Here is a 12,914-nt window from a genome sequence, read left to right as displayed (position 1 = left end):
AGAGACACGGTCTGCCCGCGAAATTCAAATTTAATTTGGTTTTTCACAATTTGTAAACTCATACGACAAAGTAGGCTTATGGCATTCAAATTGAGCCCCTAGCAGTATCATCTTCACAGGCTTATATAAAAATCTAAGCAAACTAATTTGTGAGTAGCTCACGTCAAACTCATTATTTTGACCAATTTCCTAAACTGGACCACTTTCAAGTAAAGATTTTTATATTAACCTGTGAAGATGATATTGCTAGGTGCGAAATTTGAATGCCACGAGTCTACTTTGTCGCATTAGTTTACAAATTGTGAAAAACCAAATTAAATTTGAATTTCGCGGGCGGACCCGTGCTTGGGACCTTAGTGAAAATTTAAAAAAAGGATTGGTGTTTGTTGCTCTATGGTTTTCTACTCAATGGATAAAGTCGAATGTCAGAATTCATTGGTAAACTTTTTGATACCAAATTAGGTAGAGTTGAATGATAAATTGTAGTGTAGCGGGTAATGCTAGTAGGTTAAAAGGTTAAACGCCGGAAATATAAAGGCTTGGACACACAGGGCGCGCGACTGCAACTTCCAGAATTTGTCATACAAGGGCCGTAGTATTAAGTCTAAATATATCAGAACGTTGGCAAAAACGAAGAGAGGTGATGATACTATTGATGATTACTGATATGGTACCACAAAAAAACGTGAAAAAATATATATAAAAAAATCCCGTAATTTTGTCCACGATATATCTAAAATATAAAAGGAAAAGGTGGCTGACTGACTGACTGACTGATCTATCAACGCACAGCTCAAACTACTGGACGGATCTGGCTGAAATTTGGCATGCAGATAGCTATTATGACATAGGCATCCGCTAAGAAAGGATTTTTGAAAATTCAACCCCTAAGGGGGTGAAATAGGGGTTTGAAATTTGTGTAGTCCACGCGGACGAAGTCGAACGAAGAAGAACGAGCATAAGCTAGTTGCAAATAAAACATCTGACTGACGCTAGAGACCAACGAACGTTGGTAGACCACTTGAAGTCGTAGGCGGGGCATTGACTCGAGTTTTGCACGCTATACATTGCGGGTTTGAAAAATACTAAATAACTAAAACTACAAAATGAGGCAAATGGTTATTGGTATTGAATTGTGTTTAGGTAGTATAACAATAACGCTAAGTTTTTGCTAGTGTTCTGGTTACACCCTGTATAAAGCGGTTCAAGATCTTTGCTTAGACACGATTCGAGATCTATAGAGCGCACTTTGACTTTGCTCAGACTTAAGATTGAGTTAAAACGAGACAGATTTATGCGATAAATATAGCTCTGTCTCGTTTAAACTCTGTCTTAAGTCTAAGCTAAGTCAGAGTGCGCTCTATAGATCTCACCGTTAGAGTTACAGGAGTTATGGATTTGGCTTATGGAAACCTTTCGAATAAATTCGAATAAACTTTTACAAGTACTTACGAATAGTCGGATGCATCTACCACTGGTTCGGAATGCCTTTCCTACCGAGAAGAACCAGCAAGAAACTCGGCGGTTGCTCTCTCTTTTTATTTCGTATAGATATGTCTTATGCATGTATATTCAGAGCCAAAAGTGATTGGGAGCGTAAGCCAGTTTCGAAAGGTCACATTTTATTAACTAAATGATAGATTGCGAAATTTTAACGCAATAGATATTTTATTAAAATGAGTTTAGTAATACACAACACCGCTACAACTTACACAAGATTGTTTTCTTTTCATAGAAATAGCAGGCAGACGAGTAGGCGGGTCACTTGATGTTAAGTGATTACCGCCGCCCATGAACATTTGCAGTACTAGAGGAACCACCAATGCGTTGCCGGCCTTTTAGGAATCTGTTGGTCCGCCCCTTGAATAACCCCATGTTGTAATCTAATGGGAACACCGCCGATGGGAGTTGGTTCCACAGTTTGCATGTGCGTGGAAAGAAGGATCACGATCATCCCACTGTAGCTGTAAACTACGGCGCTAAAACGTGTCGCCTCTTATAGCAACTCAACAAAAAGCACACAATACTCAATACGGTATCTGACAACAAGTCAAATCAGTGACTTTTTGACAGTAAAACTTTAATTTTGTTCTTTCTTTAACTTTTTTTTTTTTGTATTGGTGTTATGTCGTTAGGTTAAGATTTTCTTGTTTTGATTGTATGTATTAGATTATAATGGGGCTGACATGTATATAAATATAAAAGCCCCTAAATAAATTAAAAAAAAAAACAAACGTTAAAACGCGCGCTTAGTATGCGAGATTCTATGAAGTACCGGTGTGTGACGTCACAATCATTTGACGTGTTTTTTTAGTTTAATCGATAATTTAAAATGGTTATTACACTTAAAACCAACATAGGACGTGGATTTTACGTATTTTAGAAGACCCTTTATTTAATAATCACTGAGAAATAATTTATTTTTGATGTAGTCAAATACCCAATTGTCAAGGCATCTGTAGCAACATAACAGCGTACATATTCAAAATTCTTTGATCTTTCGTTTTGTATTTTATGTCTTTTTTCTTGTACCTTTATTTGTATTTAAATTTATTATTAATCATCTAGTTAGTGTAAGTGGCACTGCCGTTCTAATTAGATATAAAATAAATAAAATAAATTGAACTGCTAAATAAATACATCTGTTTTTATAATGACGTGCTCTGATGTTCGACCAGACATCTGAGGCGGAGACAAGCACAACACTCCTTTACCGTTTCTATATTTACTAGCAGTTGCCCGCGACTTCGTCCGCGTAAAATTTTTGGTTTCTCATGAGATCTGAAATTTTCCCGCTGCAAAAGGCCGCACTTACCTACTAACTCAGTCTCACCTTAAGGCACGGAACCCAGAATACCTAAATGCCAATTTTCATATCTCTAACTTCAAAAACAGGATTTTCAACCCCTTACGGAGAGAATTTGGTTAGATCCTTTCTTATCTGATTCTAGAAAGAACCTACGTTTCAAATTTCAAGTAAAAATAACAATAGTTAAAACTTTTCTATAAAAATATTGCCCCCCCCCCCCCTATTTTACCACCCTTGAGGGGAGAATTTCCCAAATTGAATTTTACAGATTTTTATTATTTAAAGCTAATAACTCAATGTCGATTTTCATGTCTCTAACTTCAAAAACATAGGACTTTCATACAACTTTTCAACCCCCATATCACCCCCTTATTGGGGGAATTGAGTTAGATCCTTTCTTATCTGATATCTACCCCCTAGGAAGAATTTACGTTTTAAATTTCAAGTAAAAATAACAATAATTAAAAAAATTATATAAAAACTTTTCCCCACTATTTTACCACCCTTAAGGGAATTTTCCAAATTGACTTATACAGATTTTTATTATTTAAAGCTAATAACCTAAATGTCGATTTTCAAGTCTTTAACTTCAAAAACATAGGACTTTCATACAATCTACGACCCCCCCCCCCCCCCCACCCCATTCACACCCTTAGGGGGGAATTTATCAGAACCGTTTCTTAGCTGACACCTACGTCCTATAAAGAACATACCTTCCAAATTTCAAGTTTGTAGGCTTAATAGTTTCTGATATTTCGTGATTAGTCAGTCAGTCAGTGAGTGAGTGAGTGAGTGAGTGGTATTTAGCTTTTATATATTTAGATTTTGAAGTCAGTAGTCTATACTACGTACTCGTTTCAAAAATAAACGAAATGCCTGCGGACATTATCCTTGATTTTTATCGCCGTACATATTATATATCGAAATAGCTTCAGTTGGCTACTGTAAAATAAACAAAAGAAACGTCCGGTATTAATAAACTTACAGTACAAGGCAAAAAATAATGTACATCGGCCTTTAGAATGAGATTTCGGCTTTGTAGAGCGTTGTCTCTCTCACTTATAAAAAAATATGTTTTTCAAGTTATATTTCTCTAAACACAATGAGCGCAGTGAACCAGAACTGTTTCATAATGAAATACTTGAATCGCGACATGAAAAACACTCGACAACAACAATTTTAATTCGCTTATCAGTTGACAAACACAGAACGCGTTCCGATCTGTGTATTAAAAACCTATTCCACCATGACAAAACTAACCATGAAAAACATAACTGCATTTCAACACTGAAACAAATCCACCGATAAACAACGGCCACGTAGGAAAAAACACCCATTTCTCATTTTTTAGGGTTCCTTATAGGATCACTTTGTTGTCTGTCTGTACATATGTCGGTCTGTCAAGAAACCTACAGGGTACTTCCCGTTGACCTACAATCATGAAATTTGGCAGATAGGTAGGTCTTATAGCAGACATTAGGGAAAAAATGTAAAACCGTGAATTTGTAATTACATCACAAAAAAAATTGTGGTCATAAACTAATAATTAGTATTTTAAATTTTCGAAGTAAGATAACTTTACTAAGTGGGCTATCATATGAAAGGGCTTCTCCAATCTCCTGTGCATTCTAAAACAGATTTTTTTGTTATTTTTATGCATAATAGTTTTTGATTTATCGTGCAAAATGTCTAAAAAATACGACTGTAATACGGAACTTTCGGTGCGATAGTCTGATTCGCACTTAGCCGGGTTTTTTTACACCGGTTAATTAATTTAAAAAAAAAACACTAGGATCGACACGATAAATTAATATCGTTAAAATAAGATTATTAATAATTCATGGGCGATGTTACAATCACCAAAACTGATATGTATTTAACTACGGAATTATTTAATAAAGAAAGACGTTTTGAGAGTATTCGTACTTACTGGATATCTTTTAAGCATGTCAAACTAATAAGTTAGTTATTTAGTCGGTGATTAAAAACCCCACCATTATTGGAATTCCAAACGATAAGTAAACGCGTGAAAATGGAAAATCATTAAAAGTAAACACCACAATCTCATTTACCACAAATAATTAAAAACTCGTCACGATAAAACACTCGCGACTAATTTACGCAGCACCGAAACATTGACTTGTTAAAACGCATGTATTAATATTAGCATAGATTATTTATTTGAAATTCAAAATGGGTTCCACTGTTCTAAATTCAAATAAGCGCGGTAAACGCGTGCACCGAGCGCGCAGTTTTCCGTCGGACTGGCCTAGTGATGCCCGTTGACCGATTGGTAGAATTGATTAACGACAAAGCATAAATTTTCAGCCTCTCAGCGAGCTATAGAGAGGGCTGTGTTAGGAGTTTCCCTGAGGGATAAGATCCGAAATGAGGAGATCCGCAGGAAAACCAAGATCACTGACATAGCCCAAACTATTAGCAAGCTGAAGTGGCAGTGGGCAGGTCATGTCTGTCGTAGAGGCGATGGCCGTTGGAGCCGGAAAGTCCTTGAGTGGAGACCGCGTCAAATTCAAAAGATAAGACCGCGTGAAAATGGAAAATCATTAAAAGTAAACACCACAACTCATGTACCACAAATAATTAAAAACTCGTCACGATAGAACACTCGCGACTAATCCATGCAGCACCGAAACATCGACTTGTTAAAACACCTGTTTTAATATTAGCACAGATTATTTATTTGAAATTCAAAATGGGTTCCACTGTTCTAAATTCAAATAAGCGCGGCAAACGCGTCCACCGACCGCGCAGTTTTCCGTCCGACTGCCCTCGTGATGCCCGTCGACCGATTGGTAGAATTGATTAACGACAACGCATAAATTTTCGTTTTTTTTTTTAAAATTCATTATAGGCAAACGCTTGAACACAATCACACCTGATGGAAAGTGATGATGCGGCCTGAGATGGGACGCGTTTACCTACAAGATGCCTATTTACTGTTGTTTTAAAGATACCCGGGTTGTAATTGGTAGGAAACACATATCGTGGAAGAGTATTCCAAACCTTAGCCATACGTATGAGGAATGATGACGCAAAACGTTTCGTGCGTGTAGATGGGATGTCATGGAAACTCGCCCGACGTGTTTCGGTTCGGTGGTAAAATGGTGAAGGGGGGACAAGATCGAAAAGTTCCTGAACCCACTCTATGAAATATCTCTATATGTAAAAATGAATCGCTAAATGTGTTGCTGATCGCAAATCTCGAGAACAGCTGAACCGATTTCGCGAATTCATTTTTTATAATATTCCTTGAAGTACGGGGATGGTTCTTACGAAGAAAAATTTAAAAAATTAGAATCGACTGTTAGGCGGAATGAAGTTCGCCAGGGCAGCTAGTCTATATATCTTATATAATATATAAAAGGAAAAGGTGACTGACTTACTGACTGATCTATCAACGCACAGCTCAAACTACTGGACGGATCGGACTGAAATCTGGCATGCAGATAGCTATTATGACGTAGGCATACGCTAAGAAAGGATTTTTGAAAATTCAACTCCTAAGGGGGTGAAATAGGGTTTTGAAATTTTGTAGTCCACGCGGACGAAGTCGCGAGCATAAGCTAGTTATATATAAAAGGAAAAGGTGACTGACTGACTGACTGACTGATCTATCAACGCACAGCTCAAACTACTGGACGGATCAGGCTGAAATTTGGCATGCAGATAGCTACTATGATAGAGGCATCCGCTAAGAAAGGATTTTTAAAAATGCAACCCCTGAGGGGGTAAATTAGGGGTTCGAAATTTGTGTAGTCCACGCGGACGAAGTCGCGGGAATAAGCTAGTTTTTCATAATATTCCTTGAAGTACGGGGATGGTTCTTACGGAGAAAAATTTAAAAAATTAGAATCGACTGTTAGGCGGAACGAAGTTGGCCGGGGCAGCTAGTAAATTAATATTATATAAAACATATAAAACTATAAAACACCGATAAGCCGGCAACCTTGCGGCGGTAATTCTTTTAAAATATACGTCGATACGCTATTTCTAGACTTGAATTTTTCCCTTACAGCTTTTATATGTCAAATGGACTGGAATTTATACAGCTGGTATGTCGCTTTTAAACAATTTATTAAATCTCGCTCCGAATATCAAAACTTGAATTGATTACTTTGAAGTAAAACTTGATGTTATTAAGGCTGGCTATAAACGCACAAGTCCATTAAAAATAGATAAATTAATTGTTGTCGAATAAGAAATATAAATATTATCGTAAGGTAATGCCGCACACGCGCAACTTTTGTCTTACCACATTGGGGCACAAGGCTGTGATATTTTAGAACGTTTAGTCCGCTACAGGTTGAGATGGCAATCGGGGTATCGATAATCATCGATATTTAAGGCTTCGATATATTGATATTTATTAGATTTCCGATATATCGTTGCATGCCTATTCGCAGTATTCATTTAGCGTTCCAATATATCGCACGAATTATCTCACGCTTGTGCAGCAGTAGCGAATTTGGTCATAGGCGAAATTGCCAATTTTGCTAAATGACAAAACTCTAAGGGCCTACCTTCTGGTTGATCTTGACATTCTTGGGTGGCTTCACGACTGCTGGCTTCGGGGCTGGCGGTGGCGGCACGGGCTCTGTGAGAAAAGTGGATGAGTTAACTATAATACGTATCAATTCATTTCATTAGTGTTCCGTACCTCAAAAGGAAAAACGGAACCCTTATAGGATCACTTTGTTGTTTGTCTGTCTGTCAAGAAACCTACGGGGTACTCCCGTTGACCTAGAATCATGAAATTTGGTAGGTAGGTAGGTCTAATAGCAGACATTCCGGGAAAAATCTGAAAACCGTGAATTTGTGGTTACATCACAAAAAGAAATGAATTGTGGTCATGAACTAATAATTTGTATTTTCAATTTTCGAAGCAAGATAACTATATCAAGTGCGGTATCATATGAAAGGTCTTAATCTGTGGATTCTAAAATAGATTTTTATTTATTTTTATGCATCATAGTTTTTGAATTATCGTGCAAAATGTCGAAAAAATACGACTGTGGTACGGAACCCTCGTTGCGCGAGCCTGACTCGCACTTGGCCGGTTTTGTTAAAGAATATTAGCCATGGCCTTTGACTAACATTCCCTTTTCCTCTCCAATTAAGCGTGAAGCTTGTGCTAGGAGTAGGTACGAGAATAGTGCAACGGGTGGGGTTTGAACCGGCGACCTTTCAAATTTCCGTCCGCACCTTTAACCGTTGAGCTATTGAGGGTATTATTCTAATTCTAATCTAAATATATAAACGGAAAAGGTGACTGACTGACGGACTGACTCACACACCATTAAGAACATTATTACATAGAACTCTCAGGCATGCAGCTTTCCTCACGATGTTTTCCTTCACCGCTAAAGCAAGTGATATTTAATTACTTAAAACGCACATAACTCCGAAAAGTTAGAGGCGCGTGCCCGGGATCGAACCCTCGACCTCCGATAAGAAAGCGGACGTCCTAACCCCTAGGCTATCACAGCTTTACTTTTGAGGCTTCTTCTTTTGAGGTTACGGAATCCTAAATGGGGTTATTCAAGGGGCGGACCACCAAATTTGTTAAAATATAGGTAGCAATGCATACTTTATAGTCTATGTCCCTTTTCAACAAACCTGACCATAGATTAATAGAAGATACCAAAAACGTAGTTATTATAATATACTCTTGTCAAAAACCTTAATAAAATGTTGTAACAGTAGTTTGATTATTTTGGGAAATAAATGTAATGCAGATGTGATACGAGTTTCTCTTACATTAATAAAATTCCTAACAGGCCGGCAACGCATCGGCGTTCCTCTGATGCTGCAAATATTTCATGGGCGGCGGTAATCACTTAACATCAGGTGACCCGCCTGCTCGTTTGCTCGCTATCTCTATTTAAAAAAAACTCTTTCATTACTTCTTCGTTTGAATGAAGTGTAAAGTACGCTAACCTGGAGGAGGCAGCTGCGCCCTGCCCTGCTGCTGCGGCTGCAGCGGTGACCGCTTCTCCGGCTCCAAGATAGCCGGCGGGGCGGGGGGCGGAGCCCCGGTGCTCCCACCTCGGACCTGGTGACAAGGAGGACAACTGTTGAATTACAATCCGACTTGACAGGTTTATAGAACTTACTGGCCGGCTCAGTTTGTTGAGGACTTACTTTCAGATCAGGGACGGTTTAAAAACCTTAAATTATCAATAACCTACTTCATATAATCCATACTAATATTATAAATGCGAAAGTGTGTCTGTCTGTCTGTCTGCTAGCTTTTCACGGCTCAATCGTTCAACCGATTTTGACGAAATTTGGTACAGAGACGGCTTGCATCGCGGGGAAGGACATAGGCTACTTTTTATCCCGGAAAATTGAAGAGTCCCCACAGGATTTTAAAAACCTAAATCCTCGCGGACGAAGTAGCGGGCATCATCTTCTAAATATATAAAAGGAAAAGGTGACTGACTGAATGACTGACTGACTGATCTATCAACGCACAGCTTAATTTACTGGACGGATCGGGCTGAAATTTGGCATGCAGATAGCTATTATGACGTAGGCATCCGCTAAGAAAGGATTTTTGAAATTTCAACCCCTAAGGGGGTGAAATAGGGGTTTGAAATTTGTGTAGTCCACGCGGACGAAGTCGCGAGCATAAGCTAGTCTAGTATATTATATATTCATTTATTCGACATTCAAAAGTGAGGTACTATCCATATTTCAATACTATTTTATTTTATTTTATGCAGATACAAGTTAGCCCTTGACTGCAATCTCACCTGGTGGTAAGTGACGATGCCGACTAAGATGGAAGCGGGCTAACCTGGAAGGGGTATGGCAGTTTGTATTAAGCCCTTTGGTTTCTACACGGTATCGTACCGGAACGCTAAATAGCTTGGCGGCACGGCTTTTATAAATGCCAAAGTGTGTCTGTCTGTCTGTCTGTTAGCTTTTCACGGCCCATCCATTTAACTGATTATGACAACATTTGGTACAGAGATAGCTGGCATCCTGGGGTAGGACATTCGGTTCGGTCCCAGAAAACTAAAGAATTCCCACAGGATTTTTAAAAACCTAAATTCACGCAGACTAAGTCGCGGGCATCATCTAGCATTGAAATAAAATCAGTACCTATATTATAAATGCGAAAGTGTGTTTGTTTATTGGTTTGTCCTTCAATCACGTCGCAACGGATGAACAACAACACTGATCAACAGAAAACTGAAATATGAAGTATGCCTATTGCCTTATTAATATTATAAGGCCTAGGCAGATGAAACCAAAGTACAAAATCTCTACATAGTATAAAATAAAGTCGCTTCTCGCTGTCTGTATGTATGAACGCGTAGATCTTTTAAACCACGCAACGGATTTTAATGCGGTTTTCACCATTAGATAGAGTGATTCAAGAGGAAGGTTTATAGGTATTGTTTAATATTGGTTTGTGTTAATTTGTTGAAATATGACGACATTTGAACAAAATGTCGGAAGAATTACTCCTCACTGACACCACCTTAGTATCTACAATGCAGCCATGCGAAGCCTGGACGGATCGCTTGTAATAATTATAAATTCAAGAGACAAAACTGCATACAACTTTTACGTGGGCAGTTTTTAAAACCGCTCACATATCGAGTTCGATGCAAGCCGGTTTCCGTATCAAAAACATGGCCTTCAGTACACTATAGAGGATTATGGCGTTAAACAAATCATAAGCGTTTTCCCATTGCTAACCTGTACAGTACGACAAGGCTGTCTAGGCGCGTAGCAAAAAACTTTTTTTTTTTTAATTACCAACATAAAGAATGTTTAACCAATCCAATTTAGACACAGCAAAAAACCACGAAGGTTTAAAAAGTGTGTCATTCTTCTACTTCTTAATACATAATAATAGTGTTTCTATAAACAATTTTCATTGTTTATAGAAACACTTATTACATTACATTTTATACAAAAAATGGGGATCATTACAATTTGTTAATATAATAGGATTTTAGCTTATATTTTATATTAAATCTAGTTAGGTTCATTAATAAATCGGAACTAACGTTGCCGTTAAGTGTCTCCTTTATTCTTGTTTGAATATTCTAAGCCTTTGTTCTCCAACAGCGCCCCCCTGTCAATATCATTCAAGTGCCAAGAGAGCCTTGTCGCACTGTAGGTCGATTTCGTAAAACCTGCATCAATCATTATTACAATCTCAATTGTTTTGATTGGCTGATTTTGTGCGATTCTTGTTGCAACAATGCATTGTAGCCAATAGTGAGCGAGCGTCAACCAATCAGAGGTGATTGCGATCGTGACATTGTAGCTGAATAAATAAATTAAGATTCACAATAATTGCAAAGACGATTGGATTGAAAGGTCTACATCTCCTGAGGATGCTCCGGTGTCGGGGCGAAACGTGCGTCGAGTGTGTTTTGGGATTTGTGTGGTGCTGTGTAGTGGTGGTGCGTATTGCTTGCTTGGTGACTGCTTTTCCCTGCATGTTTAGCAGTGGGAGGGCAGGTGGTGCATGTCGCTTGTTGCATGTTACACCATACAGACTCGACCTGTTTCAGCGGAGTATAGCAAATTAAGCTTTTGGTTCATTGTATCAGGGATTTCCGCAAAGTAACGCCTGCTTCTATACAACAGGAAAATTGTTGCTTTCTGTACTTTCACACTTGGACAGTCTGGAAATAGCAGTTACAATAGATCTTTTTCACTTTAAACCCAAACACCTTAAAATTCTTAACCCGCTAAAATATTTTAACTTGGACCATACACCAAATTTACCAATACTTAATTATAAAATCATTCATTCCAACGTTTTTTCCATGACAACTTTTACCTTGTATTGAAAACTTAAAGATTTTAAGTTATAACCTTCGACAAAACACAGAATATTAATTTAATACAAGTTTACAAGATTTAACCAAAATCTAAATGTGGGCTGTTCTCAGACCTAGGCACGTTTGGAATCCTCGTAGAATTTGTTACAGATTTCGTTTACATCCCGGGGAAGGACATAGGCTACTTTTTATCCCGGAAAATTAAAGAGTTCCCACGGGATTTTAAAAACCGAAATCCACGCGGGCGAAGCCGCGGGGATCAGCATATTTTTATTCATCACGTATGATTTGCACAGGTTCTATACAATTTAACAGACACAACTCTTAGGAGCTTATAGATCACCTAACCTAGCTGTGGAGTCTACGAGCACATAAGCACATGTAGTTGTTAAAACGGGCGAATAATAAAAATACTATTAACAGCTAAGCTGGGCCCGCTATGATCCCATGACTTGTACCACACACGATTGTTACCAATTCATGAGAGTAAAGTAGCTCATCCTGCCATGTCATTAAGACGCACAATACTTCATCAAGTGCGATCCGTAACAGGTTACAAGTAAAAATATCAAACAAATCTTTTGAGACCGGCTAGCTTACTCAACTGCCCCCCAATTGTGTAAGAATAACCATTTTATGGCTATCGCAATCGTCAAGATTTCTGCCCTTTGATTGGCTGTGAAAAAATGTAAACAGCGAATCAACCAATCAAATGGCAGAATTTCTTGACGATTGCAATAGCCATGAAATGGTTATTCTTACACAATTGGGGGGCCGATTTTATATGGTTTAACTACTATTGGTACAAGGTACATTATTATGAAATCTTCAAATAAGCTGCGCCCGCTATGATCTTATGACTTATACCACACTTGATTGTTACCAATTCATGAGAGTAAAGTAGATCTTCCTGCCTTATGATTGAGGCATATAATCCTTCATCAAGTGCGATTCGTAACAACAGGTTCGGTGCAAAAATGTCAAACTACATACATACGGCAGTTGGGAAACTCCTTGAGCTATTCGAATAACCAATTTTGTGCCACTTTCAATTATTAACTATTAATTTTATACAAAAAAACCGGCCAAGTGCGAGTCAGGCCTGCGCAATGAGGGTTCCGCATTACACATTTTACACGATAGTTCAAAAACTATGATGCATAAAAATAAATAAAAATCAGTTTTAGAAAGTACAGGTGAAGACCTTTCATATTATGATACCCCACTTGATATAGTCACTCACTTCGAAAGTTGAAAATACTAATTATTAGTTC

At 38.1% G+C, this 12,914-nt stretch overlaps 1 protein-coding gene across 3 annotated transcripts in view; it reads right to left on the bottom strand.

Annotated features, from left to right (window-relative positions):
* larp (La related protein) overlaps positions 1 to 12,914 on the bottom strand; it is a 104,781-nt gene that overhangs the window by 76,501 nt on the left and 15,366 nt on the right. For all 3 annotated transcript variants that reach the window (XM_034983166.2, XM_034983167.2, XM_034983168.2), the window contains exons 2-3: positions 8,768 to 8,882; positions 7,351 to 7,424 (exon numbers count right to left, since the gene is read on the bottom strand). In XM_034983166.2, coding sequence (XP_034839057.1) covers positions 7,351 to 7,424; positions 8,768 to 8,882 — 189 coding nt within the window. The remainder of the gene's footprint in view (positions 1 to 7,350; positions 7,425 to 8,767; positions 8,883 to 12,914) is intronic.

This window comes from Maniola hyperantus, chromosome 28 (genome assembly GCF_902806685.2).
Source record: "Maniola hyperantus chromosome 28, iAphHyp1.2, whole genome shotgun sequence".
NCBI classification, from domain to species: Eukaryota; Metazoa; Arthropoda; class Insecta; order Lepidoptera; family Nymphalidae; genus Maniola; species Maniola hyperantus.
The sequence above is the reverse complement of the archived record's forward strand: the minus strand, read 5'-3'. Positions and strand labels throughout refer to the sequence as shown.